General features: G+C 58.2%; 1 protein-coding gene across 1 annotated transcript; it reads right to left on the bottom strand.

Annotated features, from left to right (window-relative positions):
* Positions 1-8179: 8179 nt before the first annotated feature.
* Positions 8180-10759, bottom strand: NMUR1 (neuromedin U receptor 1). The gene is made up of 2 exons (XM_075509079.1): positions 9865-10759; positions 8180-8583 (listed from the first exon to the last, which is right to left on the bottom strand). Exons 1-2 carry the CDS (start codon positions 10757-10759, stop codon positions 8180-8182), a joined length of 1299 nt encoding a protein of 432 aa, XP_075365194.1.
* Positions 10760-21387: the final 10628 nt, after the last annotated feature.

Raw genomic sequence — 21387 nt, 5'->3', positions numbered from 1 at the left:
GCAGACGCAGAGACCTCTCGAAGGCTGCTGCTCCCAGCAAGGGAGGAGGTGCTCGCGCGTATGACCCGTCAGACCAATCTCGGCTCCAAGGATGGGTGGTTTCCTACTGCAATCCATGGCTTCTGGAGTAGGGTTAAACTCCATTACATCTCCCAGTTACATTTGCACGGGGACGATCAGCAGAGAGACACAAATCCTCTTTCCAGGAGGAAAACCCTCTGAACGCTTCAGTTGCCACACTCACGCACACTAACTGGGTACAAACAGGTGTTTTCAGTCCCATTATCACCATTTACTGCGTTTTCTTTCTTTTAGCTTTTCACTGCTGTATATTTAATTCAACCACACACCACACAATCAGTAGAAATCACTCTAATCTGTCTCCCTTCCATGGCAGGGGGCTGAAGAAGTCCTCACCCAGCCCCCATCTAGCCCTCATCTTGCGGAGCTCCCAGCTCACGCAGATGATGCTTTTGCGTGGCGCTTGCTGCTGTTGTGTTTCAGGCTCCTGCCAGATGGACTCACCGCCTGCGAGCCGGGATTGCCACAGAAAAATAGAAATGAAACCCAGTTCGAACCATTTGCTTTTCCATCTGTGCAAGGCGGTTGTTTAAATCAGCCTCGGCAGAGAGGTTTGGAGATGGGGCCAGGATTAGTTTGGACAACTGAAGAGCTAGAGAGGGATGTGGATCTTCCTTTAACTGCAGCAGAAATCACTTGAAGGCACCAGGAAGAGCAAAGAGCTCTTAAACAGAGGGGCCCAGACCGTGGTGCAAATACAAGGCAGTACCTGGAAAAAGGCAGCTTGAGCTTGGGACTGTTAACAGGCTCCCAGGATGGCTAAGAGCTGTAGGTGTGGGAGAAAAGAGCAGGGAAGGCAGGAACAATACCCTCCCCTGTTCCTCATTAATACAGCAGTGAGGCTTGATGGGTCTCCTAAATTATAATGACTTTCTTGTCATTAACTTGATTTCTTTGTGGTGACAGCAGCAGTGAATTGGTCCCAGCTGTCTGAGCACAGGATGAGAAATTAAAAAGAATTAAACCAAGCCAAGTGCTGGAGGGGTTGGTGTGCAGCGGAGGGTGTGCTTTGGGCCAGTGATAATCTGAGGGCTGCAGTAATGGAGGCAGTGGGAGATGCCAGGAAGGGAGAAGTGGGGTCAGGGCTTACATTTCTCCCTGCAAGCAGGACACGGAAAAGCAGGTGCCTGCCACAGTGGGGTCTGCCTGGGGAGGGGACACCCATGTGCGTGCTGAGGCCACTGCCGTGGGAGAGGACACATGGAGACTGATGGGTTGTGGGGTCTGGTCCTGCCAAGAGAGACAGGCAACCTGTAAGGAAGTTTTTTGGGCTGGAAGTTGCCTGAAAGCAAGCCCTTTGGACCAACAAGCCCAAAGCCTGCCCGGAGGAAGGCAGGACCTTGTTCACCACTTGCCATAAACCTGCAGCCCTCTGGGGATTTCCCCCTCTCAGGAGCATCCCTCGGCCGGGACCTGGCTGGGGACGAAGGAGGGCAGCACTGCTGAGCTTCTTTCCCAGCCTGTGCAGGCAAGTGTCACTCAGCAAAGGGTTTTTATCAGCTGTCCCTGCAGAGGTCAGGCACAGGAGCTGAGGAAAAAATGATTTATTTCTGTCTCTATTTTCTGCTGCCTGCTGGCAGCTCCCATGCCTGCAGGCACCCGCCTGCCTGCTGGTGCACGGAGAGGGGCTTGCTTGGGGAAGCTGCTCCATCCCGTCTCTGCCAAATACCTTCTGGGGACCTGTGTCCTCCTCTCTTGGCAGCCCCAGGCTGATTCCTGTGTGAAATAGAGCTTTTGGCCTGGCTTTTAGCACCAGGGCCAGCTGGGACCATCCTGTGCATGCTGCGAGCTCCGGGGGCAGGAGGGGATGTCTCACACTTGGTCTCAGCATCATTAATGTGAGATGGTCGTTAATGTGAGACAGTTGCTCTACCTGCTCAGGAAAGATAATAAGAAAGATGTGTTTGGCCTCCAGATGCCTCTCGGACAGCTGTCTCCAATGTGTCACATTAAATAGTCCCAAACTAAGAAGGCAAACTCACCCTGGCTGCTGTGATAAGCACAAAGAGCGATAAAATCCTGTAATTAAAGTCTGCCGCTATAATAACATTGCAGCAGGGACAGCTGGGGTCTAGCCCTGAGCACAGGTCTGTGTCTTGGGTTTTTACTTGTTTTCATTGCAAACTCATTTTGGAGGGGGTCAGCCCAAGTACCGCAGGGTGCTTTGGGTGCTGAGAGGGAGGAGAAGACATCGTCTGGGCACGGTGGAGTGGGGGAGCGAGGGCTGCCCTTCTCTTCCTGACTGTAACGCAGACTGGGTCCTTAGCAGAAGCAAATACCCTCAAAACCACGTTTGAAGAGAAGCTGACCTTATAGAAAAGCACCTGATCCGTGGGGAGGCATTTCTCCTCAAGGGACTCCACCACCGCTCTTGGGAACTTGTGTTCATGTTTCACTGGTCCTAAATATATATAAAACTAGATAAAAGTTAGCTTTTTCCAGTCTGGGCATCCCAGCCTTCCTCTTCATGCTGGAATTTGTTCCACCCCAGTGAGAACCGGAGACCCTGTGTCCCCTCATGCCCATCCACACAGAGGACCAGAGCAGACCCAGACCCCTGGGACCTGTGTGCCGGGGCGCTGGGGACTCCAAGCACAGCTTTTGTGCGCTGTGGGGAAGCCCTTTGCAGACTGTTGTCCTCCAGGTCAATCTCGGGGTCCGCCACTTGCACCTCCCCAGCCGTGGAGACCTGCCCAGGCACGATGCTTAGGGACAATGTGGGGTCCTTGGGCTGAGCCTGGTCACCCCAGCCCCACCAGCAATCACAGCCAGTTGTTATCAGTCTCTGCTTGTCCCGGAGTTCTGCCATCCAGCTTTAATCCACTTACTGCCGTGCTAATTACACATCACTTTCATTTCTTAACCAAAGTGTCCCCATGAATCAAATTAAGCATCACGCAGGGTCCTCTGACATCAATTCTCTCATCTTTAGCAACAACACATCATGACGGGAGAAGGTGTGGGCTAACCAGACAGTCTGTCTCTTCTAACCTGTTGCGGTGGGGTTTTAACCCTGCCCCAGGTGATGCTTGTGAAGGTGCCCGGTGGCTTTAATGGGCCACTTTGCCCCTGAAATTGTCCTTGCACGTTGCTGCTAGGCTGTGGGGAAGGGCACTGTGCCTGGCACCTATGTCCTTCCCGTCACCCTGCCACGAGGATGGTGGGATTTCAGGCAGGGGGGTCCTTAAATAACACACAGACCTTCATTTCTTGGAGATGCCCTTTGCCCATCTGTCCTCTCCCTGCGTGCCCTAAGGGGGGAGAAGTGGGGTACGGGGAGCCCATCCCTTCCCTGCACACGGCTTGACCCCTCCAGGGCTGTTGGGTTTGCTGTGACGTGAAGAAAACCATCCCCAAAGCAGGTGACAGTCACACGACAACATGGCTGTGAGTCCGTCCAAGCATCCAGAGCCGCGGCTGAGCTCCTCCATCCAGGGCCCTTGGGGTGGGCTGTGCTTCCCACGCCGCCTCTTCCCAGCCTCCCCGCAGTGCACCTCTGCCTGGAAAGCTGGTTCCTGTGCAAGTCCTGGCTCTTTGGGAAGCCACCGAGGAGCCGGGCAGGAAGATGGGCTGCCTTTGGCGTTGGGCTAAAAACTGAGCCCACAGGTGTCCCTGAGGAGCAGAATCAAACCCTACATGTATTATATTTCCCTTGCCTGTCCATTTGTCCTCCTTCCTACCACTATGCTGCCCATCACCAGTCTGTAGGCACTAGTGTTAGCTTTTCACTGCCACTACTATCCTGGAGTAAGAGGAATAATTGAAATATGGTTCAAACAGCAGCCTAAATCAGCGCCGAGCTCAAACCCAGCACATCCCTGCAATCTCCTGGCATTTACATTTTCCTGCTTCCCTGCTCCCCTTGCAAAGGCTGGGGGCTCGGTGGGAAAGGCTACCATGCCATATCCACGGCCAGGCAGCCCAAATCCACCCCACCGCCCGGCCCCAGCCAGGGACCGCTCACTCCCAGGCACACGAGGGCTTTGCCAAATTCACACCGTATGAGTTTTTTCCATACCATGGCTGTGTGAAGGAAGTGAAAAACAACCCTTCCTTTGGCTTATTGAGGAGGCACAGCAAAAAATCTGGAGGCACAGCAAAAAATCCACTGGCACTCTCTGGAGCCATCTATCATGGCTCCAAATATATGAGGCAATTGCTGTTAAACTTGAGTTTGGCTCCGTAAAGGAAAAAAAAAACACCCCATGCCTGTTGCAAACAACCACAGCACAAAAAAAAAGCCTTACAAGGCTGGAGCAGCCTCATAGATGGATTGCTTTTTAATCCCCAAAGCTACGGTGATAAATCTTTTTATTGGAAGCTCCGGAGATACTGTGTCACTCAAGGCGTGCGGCAGCGCGGAGGGAAAACAGCTCCATGAGCTGCTGGGAGAGAGGGATTCTCCTGGGAGAAGGGCCAGAGGTGAAGGAGGAGGGATGGGTGCTCGCCGTGGGGGTGCTGAGTGGGCACGGAGGGGCAGGAGGGTTCCCCCGGGGCTGGGAGCAGGCGGTTAGGCAGGAACTGGCCATTGGACAGACGCTGCTATAAATCTGGGAGGACAGATGGACAGCTTTTGAGGAATGGCTCTTTGGAAACAAAGCATTTGAAGAGGAGATGGTGGTGTGGAGCCCGACCCAGCCACGTGCTCCGTATTGCAGGGACAGAGAGATGCTTCCCCCAGCTCTGAGCGAAGACCCAGAGCAACGGCATCCGCACACTCCCCCCAGCTCCCAGCCCCCCGACGTCCCTTTGCTCTGTCCCCTCCAGGCTCCCTTGGGTCCTGAAAGGATCATTTAGTTGGTCAGAACTCCCAGGCAGTGTTTTGGGATTGTCCTTCCCCCACGGCCATCCTGAAGCGCTGGTTGATCCCCCAACCAGTTACATGGGTGGGAGCAGCGGGAGCAACTTGCCCCATCCCTGGCTTCTGCTGCCTCCCACCCTGCAGGGCTCTTTGCTTCTATACCACCTCCCCGGCAGGAATAATCCCTCTAATTTATACCGGGAAGGTGGCAGGGGACCAGGCCGACCCCAAGGGCACAAGGCAGTAGGGAGCATCGTCCTTGAAGCAAACAGGCTCCATAATTCCCTTTCTGGGGGCTGCAACGAGCCCGAGGCAGGCAGGAGCCAGCAGCCACTGCCTTCCCAGTGATGGAGAGGTGCAAAACCCTCTCCACGAAACCATTCTCCCCCAGGAAATCAGTTCCTTTTTTATTAGGTTTCATGCCCTGACTGCAGCTTTTACTAAAATTAATTATGGGATTAAAGGACTTGCCTGGGAGCCTTCGATTGCAGCATCTCTCGTGAGCCCGGCTGGCATGCGGTACCCAGGGTCGTCTCCACACGCTGTCGCAAAGCCCCAGCCAGGGGAGCAAAGTTTGCCCACACATCTCCACCCAGGAGGTGCCACCGGCCATGCTGCGGCTGCGGCTTTGGCAAGCCTTCGGGATGTTTTTCAGGGTGATCCCTGGCCTAGCTGTGCATGGGGGGCGGGCAGTGGGGCAGCCCCCAGCATCACCGCCCGACACGCCAGGGCCTCAGCAGCACATTCCCCTCTTGCATCTCAGAGAGGAGAATTTGGGGTGGCTGAGGAGGACGGGGAGTCCCAGATCAGGGGACGGCAGGGCAGCTGGGGACACAAGGCTGGATGAAGGCAAAGCCACTGCCTCACCTTTCTGGCTGCTCTGAACTCCACTCCAGCTGTGCTGAGCCCCAGGACCCCCCAGAAAACCCCGGACACACACACACTGTCCTCTGGCACTGACCAAGGAGCTTGAGCTGCAGCGGCTGCAGCCGTATCCCGCACAGCCCAGCTGCTCACGAGCAGGGGGACGCGTCCTCCCGACTCACAGCACGAGGGACCCCGAAGCTTCACGCAGGCGGCTGTTGCTGCATAATAAAATGCTATCGACCACCTATTAAAAAGCCATTCCCTGGAGATTTGCGGCCGGGGAAGCGGCCAGGTGAAGTGAGATGGGACAATAATGGCCATCAAGGAGACATTAGTCACGTCCACCCGTGCAGCAGTGATGAGGGGCCCCGCATGGCTGGCAGGGTGCTGTCCCCTGCCAGGACCATCAGGGATGGGAGCCGGAGAGAGAAGGAAATAGATGGATCTCGATGCCCTTGGCCACGCTGAGATCCTCCGGAGAAAGGCTGCGAGCAGCCGGCAGGACCCTGAAGGGCAAAGTTACTGCAGCCCCATGCCCACTCTCACCCAGCAGCACCCAGCAGGACCCCACAAGGGCTGAGGAAGGGTTTTGCCCACTGCAGACCCCGCTGTGGGGGTGGGAAGTGGGGGGGGGGAGCCGGCCACACTGCCACCGAGCCAGGGTCTGGGTGGATGGGGGCAGGAGGGAGTTTGCAAGCCCCAAATCCTACCCGTTCTCGGTTGCCGGCCTGGCCGTGGCCCAATGTGATGTGCTTGGAAAGGGCTGGGAGCAGAGCAGCAGCAGGCAGTGATGCCCCTGCCAGTGCTCTGCTTGGGGCTTGCTCCTCCGGCATTTCTGCCCGGGTCCCCAGGTGAGCCCCGCTGGCACATCCGCACTGCCCAGAGGCACGGCTGCGGAACGCCGAGCCAGGGGAACCTCCCGGCTGGCTGGGGGGGAACTGAGGCTGGGGAAGTCGTGCGAGGCAAGAGCTCAAGCTGCTCGGACAGCCCCTCAGGTGGCATTTCAGATCCTCAATATTTCATCCTGAGGGAGGACCTGGCATACACCGGGAAGTTAGCAGCATCGATCTCAGACAGTAAATCGATAGGTCCTTCCAGCCTGGGGGAGCGCGACCAGCCAGCCCGTGCTCCCTGGCATTTTCATGACATTTCCCAAGCTGCGTGTCTGGGGACAGATTGATCTCCACCGCTCCGGAGGCAGCTCCCCCTCTGCAATGGCCCCAGCCGCAGCTCGGCCTGAGCATCCCGGTGACGGGGAACGGTGCGTGCATCCCGCTCACACCTTCCCTGCTGTGCCGTGCCCTGAGCCCGCCGAGCCCCGCAGACCCGCCATGGCAGCAGAGCCCGCAGGCAGAGCCGGTGGGACACCCCTGGTGCCCATCACCCTGGCACTTGTCCTGCCTGTCACTCCCCAGGAGAACGGCCCGGGTTCAGTCCCGTGCTGGGAGCAGAGCTGGGGGATGCAACCAGGGCACAAATCAGGCCAACAGCTTTTTTTAATTCTCCATGAGGCTCAGCCCGTTGCAGGGCCGGGATGAAGGAGAGCTCCCCGCATTTCCCGGGGGTGCAGGGGGCCACAGCGGGCTGAGGAAGAGGAGGGTGGCACCCGCCAGATGTGCGTTGGAGGGGAGAGAGCGGGACGCGTCTGTGGGGTTCGGTTGAAGGCGCAGAGCTGTGCCTCGGCGCTGCAGGCAGCCTGGGGCTCCCGCTGTCCTGTATTCCCCCCTGCAGGCTCCAGCTCTGGAGGGAGTGACTGCGCTCCTTCCTTTGCCCTCCGGGGGCTGGGGTGGGAGGAAGGCTGGGAACAAGGACCTGTACCAGCACCCTGCAGCCGGACACTGGCTGGCACCACTGAAGGGATGTGCAAGAAAATCAGGGGCGTGTAGGTGCCATAGGTGCCCCTGGGGAGGTCTCGAGGGAGAAGGCACCCACAGACCTTTTTTTCCCCACTCCATCCTGTGCAAACCTCTCCCTCCCCCGTGGGTCTCAGCCCGGGTGCGAGCACCTCTCAGAGCACCCATCCAGCACGGTGTCCCAAAACAGCCCAGAGTGCCTAACACCCCTGACACCTGCACCTGCAGGCTCACCCCGCTGGGCCAGGAGGGATGGGATGTTTTGGGGGATTGCTGGCATATCCCTGACATAGAAGCAAGCCGTCCCTGCACCATGAAGGATGCTCTGGCCTTGGCCAGCCCCGGTGCTGAGCACAGCGGGTGCAACACATCCAGGGCACAGCATGGCCACCGCTGCCGTGTCCCCAGAGCAGTGCTGCTGAGAAAACCAGCCTTCGCATCCCAGTGGGATGGCACAGAGAGGCGGGGACCCCTCCGTCGATCCTGCCCTGCTCCCCACCATGGGATGGGTGCCACGGTCAGATGGATGCTGGTGGTGGGGAAAGCTGGTCCCGGTCCCCGCGTGTCCTCCTGCTCATCAGCAGAGGGACGTTGCGTGCGTGGTGGCCTGGCCCCCCTCCACCTCCTCCAGCTCGTACTCCTCGGCGTCGGAGAGGGGCAACCCATTGGTGCTGGGCATGGGCTCGCACTCGGTGCTGCGGGTGGTGGCATGGGTGACACTGGGTGAGTATTTCCGTGACTGTGGCGGGCGGTGGCCGGGGTAGCACATCACCTCCTTGAACATCTCCCGGAAGCGGGTGGACATCAGGTTGTAGAGGATGGGGTTGGTGGCTGAGCTCAGGTAGAAGAAGACGCCTGAGATGATGTGGACATACTGGAACATGTGGAGCATGTGGCTGGTCCAGGTGGAGACGAAGCTCCAGACGAGGCGGTCGGTGTGGAAGGGAGCCCAGCAGATCCCAAACACTACCACCAGCACAACTGTGGGGAGCCGAGGAGCTGGCGTTACTGGGGGGACAGGGCTCACCCCTCCAGGGACCTCCAGTCCCTGGCCAAGCTCTGCCCTGTTTTGGCTTTGGCCATAGGAAAGAACACCAAAAAAGCATGGGAGAGAGGAAGGGGGAGAGGGGAAGGCCCCCGCGATGCCTTGTTGACCTGCCACGGAGGGGCTGGATGTCTGGGCAGGATCTCCCTCCCTCCATCTCCTGCCAGGGCTGCTCCAGGTGCTGCTGTGCCACGGGTCTCTGCTCCCCATTGGCAGGCAGCCAGCCCCACCACAGCCCCACGGCATGGCTGGGGCACGCCTCTGTGGGCATCCAGCCTCTGGGCACGCCACCACCTCTGCCAGCAAAGCAAAAGCACTCCCTGCTAACTGGGTAACCCATGGGGCACGGCCAAGTCCAAGGAGCGAGAGCTATTTGCATCCTCTCCTTGTGCTCTGTTCATTTTTTTTTATAGCCCAGCGCTGCTGATGCATACCCACACGACGTGGCACCATACCTGTGCCATGCTGCATCTCTGTGGCATGCGGGGACAAGTCCCCCTTTGTCCCTCTCCCAGCCCCGGTGCCGGGGGAAGCTGGAGAGCAGTTACCACTTGTCTGGGACGTGGCAGAGAAGCAGCCCTGGCCCCCCCAATGGACTGGGCTGGGCAACCCGCCATCGCTGTGCCGTCACGGGGCTGGGAGCACGCGGAGGTCAGCGTGCTGGGGAGAGACAGCTACCCAAGGGCAGCCAGCTCCTGCTGCTGGGAAGGGGGCCAGAGGCTGCGGGGATGGGGCTGGGGAGGGCGGCAAGGGTGCAGAGCGGTGGGACGGAGGAATGCTCCAGTCCAGCCTTGGGTCAGTGCATCACTGCCCCGGGTCGGTCGCAGAAGCTGCAGGGCTGGGTAGGAACTGGTCCCTCTCTGGGAAATCCTACCACCACCACCAGCACACAAGATCTGGTCTGGGGGACGGGGGCAGGTTCCCGCATCCCATCCCACCTCCTTTCCCTTTCTCACCCAGCACTTTCATGGAGGAGGGGAGGTCTCGTGGCCAGGAGGGAGCTGACACGAGCAATCCCCACCACTGGACCGGAGCCACCAGATCTGCCTTTGCCCCGACATCCCATGAGCCAGCCCCGCAGCCTTCCTCCAGGATGACCCAGCAGCTCTGGACTGGCTGTGCCTCAGTTTCCCCCCAGCACCCTCCCAACACAGCCTTGGGAGATACTCCCTGGCTCTGCCCATCCCCAGCATCAGACTCCCCAGCATCAGACTCACACAGCATCTTCGTGACCTGCCTCCTCTTGACTTTCTTCTGTCCCTGGGCATTGTGGCAGTCGCGGCCGCCGCCAGACTTCGCTCCCAAGGCCTCCAGCATCTTTTCTTTCTTGAGCTGCAGGCCGATGAGCAGGTAGAGGACACTGATGGTCCCCATGGGCAGGAAGAAGAAGACGATGGTGGTGATCTGGATGATGAGGTTGTAGGTCAAGCGCGGCTTCACCAGGGTACAGATCTCCGAATCGGGCACCCGCCCTCGGCCAGGCACGTAGAGAGGCTGCAGCCCATGGAGGCTGGTGTTGGGGATGGAGCAGACGACTGACAAGACCCAGATGGTGATGATGACCCTCTTGGCGTGATTCCTGGTCACCACGTACTTGGCCTTGAGCGGATGCACCACTGCAATGTAGCGCTCCACGCTCAGGGCTGTGACGTTGAGGATGGAGGCGAAGCAGACGGCCTCAAAGAGCAGCGTCTTGAAATAGCAGCCGCTGGTGCCCAGCAGGAAGGGGTAGTTGCTCCACATGTCGTACAGCTCCAGCGGCATCCCCAGCAGGAGCACCAGCAGGTCGGAGACAGCCAGGCTGAACAGGTAGTAGTTGGTGGGCGTCCTCATGAACCGGTGCCGGAGGATGACGATGCAGGTGAGCGTGTTGCCCAGAGCCCCCACCACGAAGATCAGCAGGTAGATGACACAGACAGGGACGAAGAAGCTGGACCGTCGAGGTCCCAGGTACTTATCCCGCAGCTGCTCCTCCGTCAGGTTGGCATCCTTGGGGTCGAAGAAGGTCTCCGGGTAAGTTCTGTTGCAGAGATCAGGGCTGATGGGCTCCATGGGAAAGTCTCGCTGGGGCAGGGGGAACTCAGGGCCGGAGCAGTTGACGTAGGGATTCATGGCTGCGGAGAGACAGCGAGGTTTGCGGGAAGCTTTCCCAACCCTGCTCCCTCTGCTGCCCTTGCTCCCTCTGCCCCTCTCCCCATTGGTGTCAGGGTGCCAGGAAGATGCTGATCACCATGGCTCCGCACCCTCGTGCCCATCCTGCCACAGTCACAGCCTTTCCTTTGAGAAACCACCCAAAATCTCCAAACCTCCCTCCAGCATTCCCAAGCACTCCTTGCCCCATTTCCCATCCACAAACAGCCCTGGCAGCTCCCCAGCCCACCTTGGCCCTTTCACCCCCTCGCTGGGGGGATCTCAGCAGGGCTGTCCCTTCTCCCTGCTCCCGAAGCAGAGCAGGATACAGCCCCAAAGCCAACCCCCAAAATCAATCCCGACTCCAACTCTACCGGCCGTGCAGAGGGGCTGACAGGGTGACCATAAAACAGCCGGGGGAAAAATTGATCTTCCTCCCTAGGAAGGACTTACGGCTTGTCAGAAGCTCCAGACGAAGGCTGGTCCCACCACCCCTGCGCCGGACGGGGTCGGGCTGGGGAGGGAGCGTGGGAGGGGATGGAGACTTCACTGCCTTAAGAGGCAGGCTAATGAGATCCTGCCGCTGCTCTCCCCTTGGAGCTCAGCTCAGAGAAGCCGCCTGCCCTTATCCACCTTCTCCCTCTCGTCCTCCCTCAGCAGAGAGGCTGGCGGGTGAGCTGGGGGGCTGCCGGGGGCTTCCTCTCCCACCGCGGGCAAGCAAAGCCCGGTGCTGAGACACTACCCCTGCCAGGGGCTGGCTCCTCATTCGCAAAGCAGCACTGCCGAATAGATGTTCTTCAGAAAGAGAGAGAGACGAAATACGTTAAAGTAATAAATTCCATTGACGCTCAGAGGGTCCTGGGGGAGGGCGTTGTGGCTGTCTCCAGCCCCACCAGCAGCCTTTGCAACCCAGGGATTTGCCATTTGCGTGGCCTCCGTGGTGAGTAAGGCATCGACTGGCCCCGCTGCCGTCCTGACACTGCCAAGCATGGGGGCCCGCGCAGCGCCCAGTTATCCGGGCTCATCTGGGGCAGATGCAGACGGACCCAGTGGCTTCCTGAGGTCTCCCTGCTTCCAAATGTGCAACCCCTGGGTCACCTGAATCACTCCCCATGGAGCAGGTGGCTCCAGCCGGCTCCCGTCACACTTCGGTGCAAGGAAGTTGCTGTGCTCGCAGCGTCACCCCTCACTCCGCGCCGGGGTCTGCTCCCTCCCCATGCCCAGTGTCTGTCCGTCTGTCTGCACTCCTGGCTGTCCTCTGCGCTGGCACCCTGTCCTGCTGATAACTCCCCGCTTGCAGGGCAACACTCCTGCTCTGTAGCCGCGCACAGATCTGTGCACACACACATGCATGCACACAAACACGCACACAGTCGTGCACACGCATGCATGCACACACGCAGGCACACAGACGCGCGCACACACACGCATGCACGCACATACACGCACGCACACACATGCATGTACACACAGACGCGCACACACACGCACTCACGCGTTCCTGCGCCCCACGGACACGTGGCAGGGCTGCGTGGCCCCCCTCCACCCGCGGCTCCCCTCCACCCGCGGCTCCCCTCCACCCGCGGCTCCCCTCTCCTCCAACACCTGCTTTACCGGTCCGAGCCCAGCCTGCAGCCGGCGGAGCCCACGGGCGCCCGCTCCCGCCCCCGAGCCCGCATCCCGCGGGCGGCCCCTCCTCACCGCCCCGGCCCGCCCCGGCTGCCCGCCCCGGCCCCGCGCCGGGCTCCGCCGCTGCCTCACGCTCCTGCGTGGGGAGAAGCAGGGCTGACGGCTGCGGGGCGGGGCGGGGGCTCTCCAGCCCCTCCTGGCCCCCGGAGGCGGGGAGGAGGCGGCGGGGAGGGTGTCGGAGTAAGGGGGTGACACCGGGGGGCTGTGCCTGCGGGGAGGGTGTCGGAGTAAGGGGGGAGGCGGCTGCGCATCGCTCCGCAGCTCCGTGCGACGGCAGAGGGCACTGCCACCCCGCGGGACGGGCAGGCACCCGTGGGGACAGGTACACGCGTCGGTCCCTTCATCCCCTCCGAGGGTAGGGGACCCGGTCCCCCCCCGGGATGACACCGTGAAGGGCTCCGGCATCCCGGGGACCCTCCCCGGTTTAGCCTGTCCCAGCACCATCCTCACTGTGCGCAGAGGCGTTCGGGGGAGCCGGGCGGGATGGAGCTGGAAGAGCCTCCGGCGGGGCTGGATTCAAGCAGGCGGGACAGGGATCTTGGAGAAGGGGCCTGGAGAGACCTGCCTGCTCCAGCCCTGCGTCCCCCGCTCCTGCCCTGCACAGCTCGCTGCGCCGCTGAGCCCGGCACCTGCGGCCGGGCTGTGAGGAGCTGCCTGGATCCAGTGGCCTCCAGCTCCAGGACACTGCCCCTGGGGTCCTGCACCCCCAAATCCCGCTCCTGATGCCAGAGCACACAGCAGACAGGAGCAGCACCGCTCACCCCTCTTCCCTCCCACAGCCCAAGGGGGAAACTGAGGTACCAAGTTCCCACTGGTGCCCTCCTGCCCAGGAGGCTCGGTGCCCACGGGAACGCTCTGCCTCACCGCTGCTGCGGAGGGAAGCAAATAGAGCCTGGCTGCAACCAGAGATGGTTGACAGTGCGCGGGTGGGCGCAAATGTCCCCAGGGCCGCTGGGCACAGCCTGGCACTGGGGCAGAGCACCCAGCACAGCCCCTGCTCGGGAGCCACCCACGTGGACCGCACACCCTGGCACACTGCTCCAGGGCACCCTCGGGCTGCGGGGTGCCAGTTGCATGCCGGGGGGGATGCAGCACCCCATTTCCCCACTGGCTGGTGAAATAAAGCCAAAGGAGAGCAGCAGGGGATGGCACCCAGGGGGAAAGGGGTGGCAGGTGGGGACAGTGTGCTCGGACCAGCCCAAGGGGGTGACTCACACAGTGGGAACTGATTCCCGAAAGCCCTGGAGACATTTTTCCTCCCCATTTTAATAAGACACAAAGATCCCGAAAGCCTTGAGAGTGCCTGGCCTCTGCACACCCTGCCCCTCTTGCATGGGCTGGCAGCAAAGGCAAAATCAGCCCACAGCCTCCCTGGCCTGCGGCCCACTGTGCTGGAGTGATGGATCTGTGCCCGGCTCTGTCCCTGCCGGGTGACAATGATGGGGGGGAGGAAGGCCACAGGGATGCCAACGGAGCCATCACTGCAGCAGTGCATGCCAGTGCCAGCCCCAAAGGGCTGCGTGTCCAGGTCTGTAGCAGAGCTCAATGCTCAAAGAAATTTCAGAGCAGGCAAGGGATGATAGGACAAGACCAGCAAAGCTCTGGGCTGGCTTGGTGGCCCTAAGTTGGCCCTGCCTCTGCTCTGGGCAGCAAACAGGCTGCAAACAGAGGGGAGCTGGCAGAGCAAACACGCAGAGGGCAGGAAGGGTCCAGGGCTGCCCTGAGATGTGACTTTCCTCAGGACATCATCTCTTGCAGCGGAGGAGAGGAGCTACTGAAGCCAAAGGGCTGGAGGGTAAATGGCTGTAAACAAGACATTACGCAAGGGGAAAAAAAACGAGCTGGAAATAGCGTCCAAAACTGGGAGGGAGAAGAGGTGCTGCCCACTCCTATGGGAGTGACAAAGGCAAAGAAACCTCATCCCCTCTGGGGATGGAGACATGCTAAAACCCAGGGGTTTATGTCACAGGGCTGGTGACGGCAGGGACGGCAGCCGGGCAATGGTGGCAAGGGCTCAGTGGGGCTGGCTTGGCAGATGCTGGGGTGGGCAACAGTGCCTGGGAGCTGGCACATCACAGGCCACAGCTCCTGGGTGGCAGAGCCAGAAACAGTAGCTGATGGGCACAGACTTCTGTCCCTGCCTCTGGATGGAGCGCAGGCTGCTTTTTCCCCAGGGGATGCCCGAGGCAGGGGACAGATCCGTGCTGGTGCAGAGGCAGGTTGTGCTGTACCACTGAGTTGCCGGGAGTCTAAACAAAAGCCCACTTGAGAGATTGCATCAGGAGATGAAGAATTCCTGGAAATCTCTCTCATTCTCCATCCTTTCTCTCTCCCTTCCATCCCTCATCTGCCTCCCCCTGTTTTCTGGCCGCCCTGCTGAGCACGCACACACGCAGCCGGCTCCCAGCACAGTCCCAGCTGCTCCCCTGGCTCTGTGCACTGTGGCACAGCTATCTTCCCCCATCCTTGGGGCAGAGGCTGTTCCCTGCATGCAGCCACGATGCCTCCCACCCCTGTCCTGTTCCTCACCCCTGACCAGGCTTTGCTGCAGGGCAGCCCTTGGGGAGCCCCCTGAGCTCTGCACCTGTGGCCTTGTCCCTGCAGGGACCCCCACAGCTCATTTGTCCTGCACCCCCATGGGAATGACAGGATGTCTCCTGGGACTGGGGTGTTTGGAGGTTGCTTGGATTGGAGCAAAGCAATGGAGATGCTGCTGAGCTCTTACCAAACTTCAACGTTTTTTTCCCTGAAGTCTCTTTTCCTAGCTGAAGACAACAGGCACATGGTAAGGATGGTCTGCAAGGAGCAAGGACCAGGCAGAGCTTGGTTCACTCAGAGCTGAACCATGGGTCCATCTGTCCCCTGCAAGTTGCCAGGTCCTGGCTTCCAGGTGGCAACAGACCTCTGTGTGCTGCTCACCCACAGTCCAGCTCTCCCAGCCCCAGTTTTGCTGGGACATCAGAACCATTGGACTGGGGGTCCTTCTCCCTTTGCCTCCCCTTTTCCTCCATCATTCTCATCAGCCTGCTGGAACATCCCCCATAACCGGGGCCTCAACAACTGCTCCCACCCTACCTGCTGTCATATCTCTGGGAAGAGTTGGTAGCTCTCAGGGACAGCACATCATTTTTTTTCCCTCAGCATCTCTGTTTCTTGCTACCCGCCCTCCCCACCCTGAGTCCCTGCAGGCCTGACAGTGCTTCAGAGTAATCCATTCTGGTTTTCAATTTTCTGATAAACCAAATAACCAGGAGGTGGCAATCCTTCTTCCACTACTGCTCCCCCACTGCTTAAAGGGGGTGAACTGCACATGGGAGCATGACCCTTCAGCCTCTTCCCCATACCAAGTACTTTATTATATTAACCCTTCCTGGGGAGGCAGCAGGGAGGATGGCTGGCAGCACACCAAAACCTGCTCCTCACCACGACCCATCAGCCACAGCCCAGCCATCTCCATGGCCAGAGCATCTCTTGGCTGGGCTGGAAATTTCAGCAGCGAGGAGGCAAGCCAGGGGCACCCACGAGGCTCCCTACATAACCCCAGCCCAAGGGATCTCGCCAAACTTCCTCTCCCCAGTCTTCCTCCTGCTCGCTGCCGTGCACCCATCCCTCCCAGCAAGCCAGCCAGTGCAGAAGTTGTCTCTTGCCAATACCTGCATCCCTCCACACGCGGGTTAAGGCTGGCACACAGAGGTTGAGCGAGGCCAGCTCTGCAGCATTGCCAGGAGAATTAAGAGGCCGAAAGAGAAGACAAACAGTGGCTTTGAAGCTTGAGAGCTGTAGCCCTAATAACCAACTGCATCCACTCCCGGCTCTTTTCAAGGGCGCATCACTCACGGTAATTGCAGGGCAGACCAGCACAGCCTTTTACAGAGCTGCCTGTGCTCCGTCCCCCTGTTTCTTCCCCTGCTTTGCAGTTTTAATTAACACCCTCTGGACCTGAACACAAAAAGCCACCGAGTGACACTGCATCTGAGAGGGAAACTGAGGCACGGACAGTCACTTGTCCCTTCCATGCCGTCCTGCAGCAGGCAAGAGCCCCCAGGGTGCATCCCTCACTGCCACCAAAGTAAGCGGATGAGCAGCCCCTTCCTCTTGCTGCAGCAAATCTTCCTGGGCAGGGATAGCCAGCATGGACAGAACAGGGTTATGAAGCTTTGGGACAAGAATGAACCCTCTCCCCTTGGAGAACAAGCAAATCTCTTGGCCATGGGGATGTAAAAGGGGTTTCTCTCCCTGCTGGGAGCTGCCTACTCAAAGGTGCCCCTCTTTGGTCACCTGGAGGTGAAGCATCCGGAGGATGCATCTCACAGGGCAGGAAGATGCTCGTTTCAGTCCCCAAGGCCAGGAAGGGCCACTCAGACCCACAGGGCACCAAACAGACCTGGATCTGGGTAATTTTGCAGTAACATAGCTGGGGGTGAATACGGGTTAGTGGCATGGCCTTTCCAAAGCAGTGCTGCTGTCATTTACCCAGCAGAGCCCACCCACACATCCTTGTCTGGTGTGGGACACCCTCCTCTAGTAATTTCTTGGCCATCACTCACTACCCTGTGCATTTCCACTCACTAACTCTCCAGGGGCCTTTTTCCACTGTGTGAAAGCTGTACCCACTCCCAAAAATCTCATCTCAGCATTGTTACCTCCTCATCCCTTCTCGCACAGCCCAAGCAGGTGACATCTTAACCTCTCCCAGCAGTGGTAGCTCCTTCTAGATCTCCAAGTCCCCTTTTCTGAGCTGTTCATAACTTGTCAGCACCCTTTCCAGGGTGCAGGCACCCAGCAAAGGAGCTAGCAAGGAGCCCTTGCTCCTCTGGGACAGCTAACCGCATCCCTGTGGGATGCAGGGCTGGTACCCTGCGTACCCTGCTCACAGCCCAGGGTTTCTCCCTGCAGCAACCACTGCACCTAAAGCCCCACAGCTCATCTGAGAAATTGTTGGGAAGGGGGCATTTCTCCTCCACCCCAAACTGGGCTGAAAGGAGAAAGAAGGAAAAAAAAAAAATGAACCATTTCAATGTTCACTGGGATAAAAGCAATCAGCTTTCTAAGGAACAGCAAAATTGGCCTCTGCTCCACGGCATGTGTCCCCCAAGTCTGCTGGGGGGACAGGGAAGGCAGGCACTCTCTGAGCAGGTATTCTGGCTCCATGGCAACCATAATTTTGCTAATCAGGGCTGGCATAGACTTGAAATGCTTTTTCACCTGGCAGGAGCACTGGGCTTTTGCAGATCCCCATCAGGCCAAGTTGACCTGGGGTGCTGCCTTGGCCATACCCCCTGCGCAGCGATAGAGCAGGATGAGGGCTGGCTGCAGCCAGGGCATCCCAAAGAGAAGTCACACAGCCCCAGCCCTGCGTCCCCCATCCAGCACGAGGCTGGAGACCATGTTTTTCTACTGAGGCCAGGATGAATCACCCAAGATCAAAAAAGCATCAGGTTATTTCTCCCTGAGCTGCAGATGTGTCTGTCGGCCAGGGCTTTGCTAATAACCCACCGTTTTCCTGCCTCCCCCTCACCACCTCCTTCAGCTCCTGTCTGACACTGCCCCGTGGCTCTGTGCAGGGTCTGCAGAGGTGGCGGAGCAGATGCCAGCACCAGGAGCAGCAATGGAGATGGCATTTTTTTACCCCTTTCCAGCATCCCTGTGGAGAAGAGGTGCAGCTGTAAGCAGGGAGGTCTTGCATCCCCCAGCCCCATGCTCAGGGCACAGCCATGGCCACATTTTCCTTAATCTGGAAAGGATTGGGGAGGACGAGAGGCAGCCCGCAGCAGGTCCCAGGGCTGTGGCAGAGCACTCCATGGGCCCAAGGAGCAGCAAACAAGCCATGATGGAAATCCCTTGTTCTGGCTGAAAGCTGCTCCATGGCAAAGGCTGCAACACGCTTGGTGGGCAGGAGGGGCTTGGCACCTGACCAAACCAGCCCTGCCTTCACCCAGCAATGCAGCCAAGACAGGAGACACCCAAAGGAGCATTTCACCAGCTGAAAATATCCCGGCCAACCTCGGTTACAGCAAGACCTTCTCTGGAGCACAGATCCCGGGCATCTTCCCAAGCATCAAGGAGTCACTTTATGGTCTCTAATTATTCCCTTCCAAACCTCCTCCTTTGCAAGTTATCAAAGATGGATAACTACATGGCACAGCATGGGGACAGCCTCTCTCCCCGGCCTTTGGTTCAGGGCCACTTTGCATTTGCAAGTTGATTTAAGGTGCCCGCTAGGTCTCCCAGGATTGATTGCCATGACTTTTATTTAGCTCTCCCACCCGGCCCGTGGTAGATATACATTCCCTGCCTGCACATTGCTCTCAGCACCCAATTCATAAGCCTTTAAATGGGACTAGGAAGAGGTTTTCAGCTAGAAGGAAAAGCAGCTGCTTGAGCTCTGCAAAACGTCGTTTGCGAAGAACACCAGGCAAGGAAATAACGTCTCTGTGATGGGATCCCACTTGCCACATAATGACTTACTCTCCGAGTCAAGACCAAACCTTCCAGCCATAAAAAAAACCCCAAACAAAACAACCAGCTACAACAACATCCCAACAAAACACAAACGTGGCAGCAAATAGAGATGTAGGCTCGAAAGAGGGAAACTCATCATAAGGTCTGTAGTGGGACTATCTTACACTGGTTGCTGGCTCCTTTCCTGGTTCACTGGAAGAAAAAAGGGCTGGGGGTAAGAGGTAAGCTCTCTCCCTGCTTCGGGGAGAAGAGCAGGGAGCCCTCCCCATATCTGCAGCATCCTCTCGCAAGGCACAGGAAGAGTTGCATGGGGCAGGTGGGAGAGGTGAGAAGGCTTTGGGGAGGGTCACACTGTCTTAATGGTCACCCTGTCACCTGAAATGTCACAGCAATCCCAGACACAGCATTTCAACCAAGTATGGACCCTGGTGCTGATTGTAAAGGGGGAGATCTCCCAGCAGAGCTAGGCTCAGGGTGCCTGGTGGGGTCCAGCACCTCCCTACCCAGCTGGCAGCCAAGGGTGCTGCCAATCCACCATACAGACCTGCCTGTCCCACATGCCACGTTCAAAGCCCTTTTCACATGGCCACAGAGCCCAGCTGCCAGGCATGGGACAAGATGCTCTCCCTGCATCTTCTCTACGCAAGAAACACCAGGCTCTGCTCCAGGTCCTGGGACAGGTTTTTACTCTAAGCCTCACTTTCCAGGCACTGATAAACTTCAGGACTGAACTTTTCCAGGCTTGTTCTGCATCCAAAAGATAAATTCAGTTCAAAAAAGTGGGACACATGCACACACTTTCACTTTTTCCAGCAGAAAGTTTGTGCTTCAGCTAGAGAGAATCAAAACTCAAGGCACACCATGAGCTCTCAGGGATGCCAATGCAGCAACTTTAGCATGAACAAAAGCGGCTTGTGCCCCCAGAAGGAAAAAAAAAAAACATAAATGTGAGCAAACGGCCTGAAATAGTCCTGCCCACTGAGAAGAAGAAATCTAGCAAATTGGGGGAGCTGGCAGGGTTCATCTCTGAGCACAGGCAGCAAATGGCACCTCAATTTGCAAGACGGCTGCCAGCAGTGCTACCATGCTAGAGAGCGGGGGATGCTCAGGCTCCACCGGTCAGGACAGCGCATCCAGACCCTTCAGAAACTTGTAGTGTTTTGCTTCCAGCAAACTGGAGCTGGATACAAGGAGAGCTCCAGGGCAAGCTCCCAGCTCCTTGTATAACCTGCCTGACTGTCCCCTTGGTTCAGGGGGAAGGGACTATCGCAGAGGCCAGGGAGACTGAAGCATCCAGGAAATCTATTTCTGCTCTGGGATGGATCAGCTATATCACCCCAGGATGGGCAAGAAGCAGAAATGGGAGAAATGCCATGGCCTGGGCTTTGCAGAGGGCTCATCTGCACTTCCCAGGGCTGTTGGCATCACCTCACTGCCTCCAGCAGCGAGCGGAGGTCACAGAGGTGGGCAGGCAGGAGTTGCCTCTGTCGATGGCCCCCAAGGGTGACAGCTCACCATATCTCAGGCTAGCTGATCATCCCTTGTGAGATGAAATTGCCTTTGGCCTACACTGCTTTCCATGGCTTGCCCACCCCGCCAAACCCATCAGTGCTGCTACGCACCTCTCTCAGCCCAAAGCCACAACCCCACCACCCACCTCCTTCTCCCTGCCTCTGCAACCCTCACCAGCCCCTCTTTCACTGCTTTCATACAGGATGGGGCAGGGGGCGAAGATCCAACCTGTGTCTACCATCACCATAAGACTTATAGTAACCATACCCGGGGATGCTGGCAAACCCACCCACTCAGTGTGGCACAGGATGGGCTGAACGAGAAGCCACAGGGCCAAGTCACAGCAGTTTAATTATGGTGTGACATGTATAGTGATGGAGTGAAGCCAGAGGTGGGGACACAGGCACTATCAGGTTAAGTGGACACGTGCAGGGTGGCAGGTCCAGATGACACCAAAGCCAGACACCAAATGGTGGCAGGTCCAGATGACAGCAAGACAGCAAAGTCACCCTGCCATTAGCTGAGACCTTGGGGACACCCAGGGGACGGAAGAAGATTAGGGATGATAATTCTCTCTAAGTAGAGGGATAGAGATGAGAGACTCTCAGACTGATTTCCACACTCAGAAAGCAACCAGAATGAATAATTAAACATCCCACCTGCAAGCACTGAGGATAAGCCCAAACCCACATCTCACAACCACAGCAAATCCACCCAGTCTGGTTTCCCTCTCTGGCAGGATGGCTGCCAATGCGTGAAAGCCACCATGCCAGCACAGCCTCACCACAGGAAAACTCCCAGTGCCGTCCAGTACAACATGCTCCCAAACCAGGGAACAGGCTCTAGAGTGACTGCACACACCCCCACTTCTGCCCAGACCCCAGCACAGCACTGCTGCCACCCCCTTTCCAAGCCTGAAGGCAGCAGCATCCCCTTCTGCCTTATTA

The sequence above is a fragment of the Mycteria americana genome, chromosome 7, assembly GCF_035582795.1.
Source record: "Mycteria americana isolate JAX WOST 10 ecotype Jacksonville Zoo and Gardens chromosome 7, USCA_MyAme_1.0, whole genome shotgun sequence".
In the NCBI taxonomy this organism is placed as follows: Eukaryota; Metazoa; Chordata; class Aves; order Ciconiiformes; family Ciconiidae; genus Mycteria; species Mycteria americana.
Note: the sequence above shows the minus strand (reverse complement) of the source record. Positions and strands in the feature narration are given on the sequence as shown.

Coding starts and splice junctions, on each gene's coding strand:
- NMUR1 (XM_075509079.1), bottom strand. CDS start 10,759: ATGAATCCCTACGTCAACTGCTCCGGCCCTGAGTTCCCCCTGCCCCAG. Junction 8,584..9,864: donor GCAGGTCACGAAGATGCTGT/GTGAGTCTGATG, acceptor GGCTCCCCACAG/TTGTGCTGGTGGTAGTGTTT.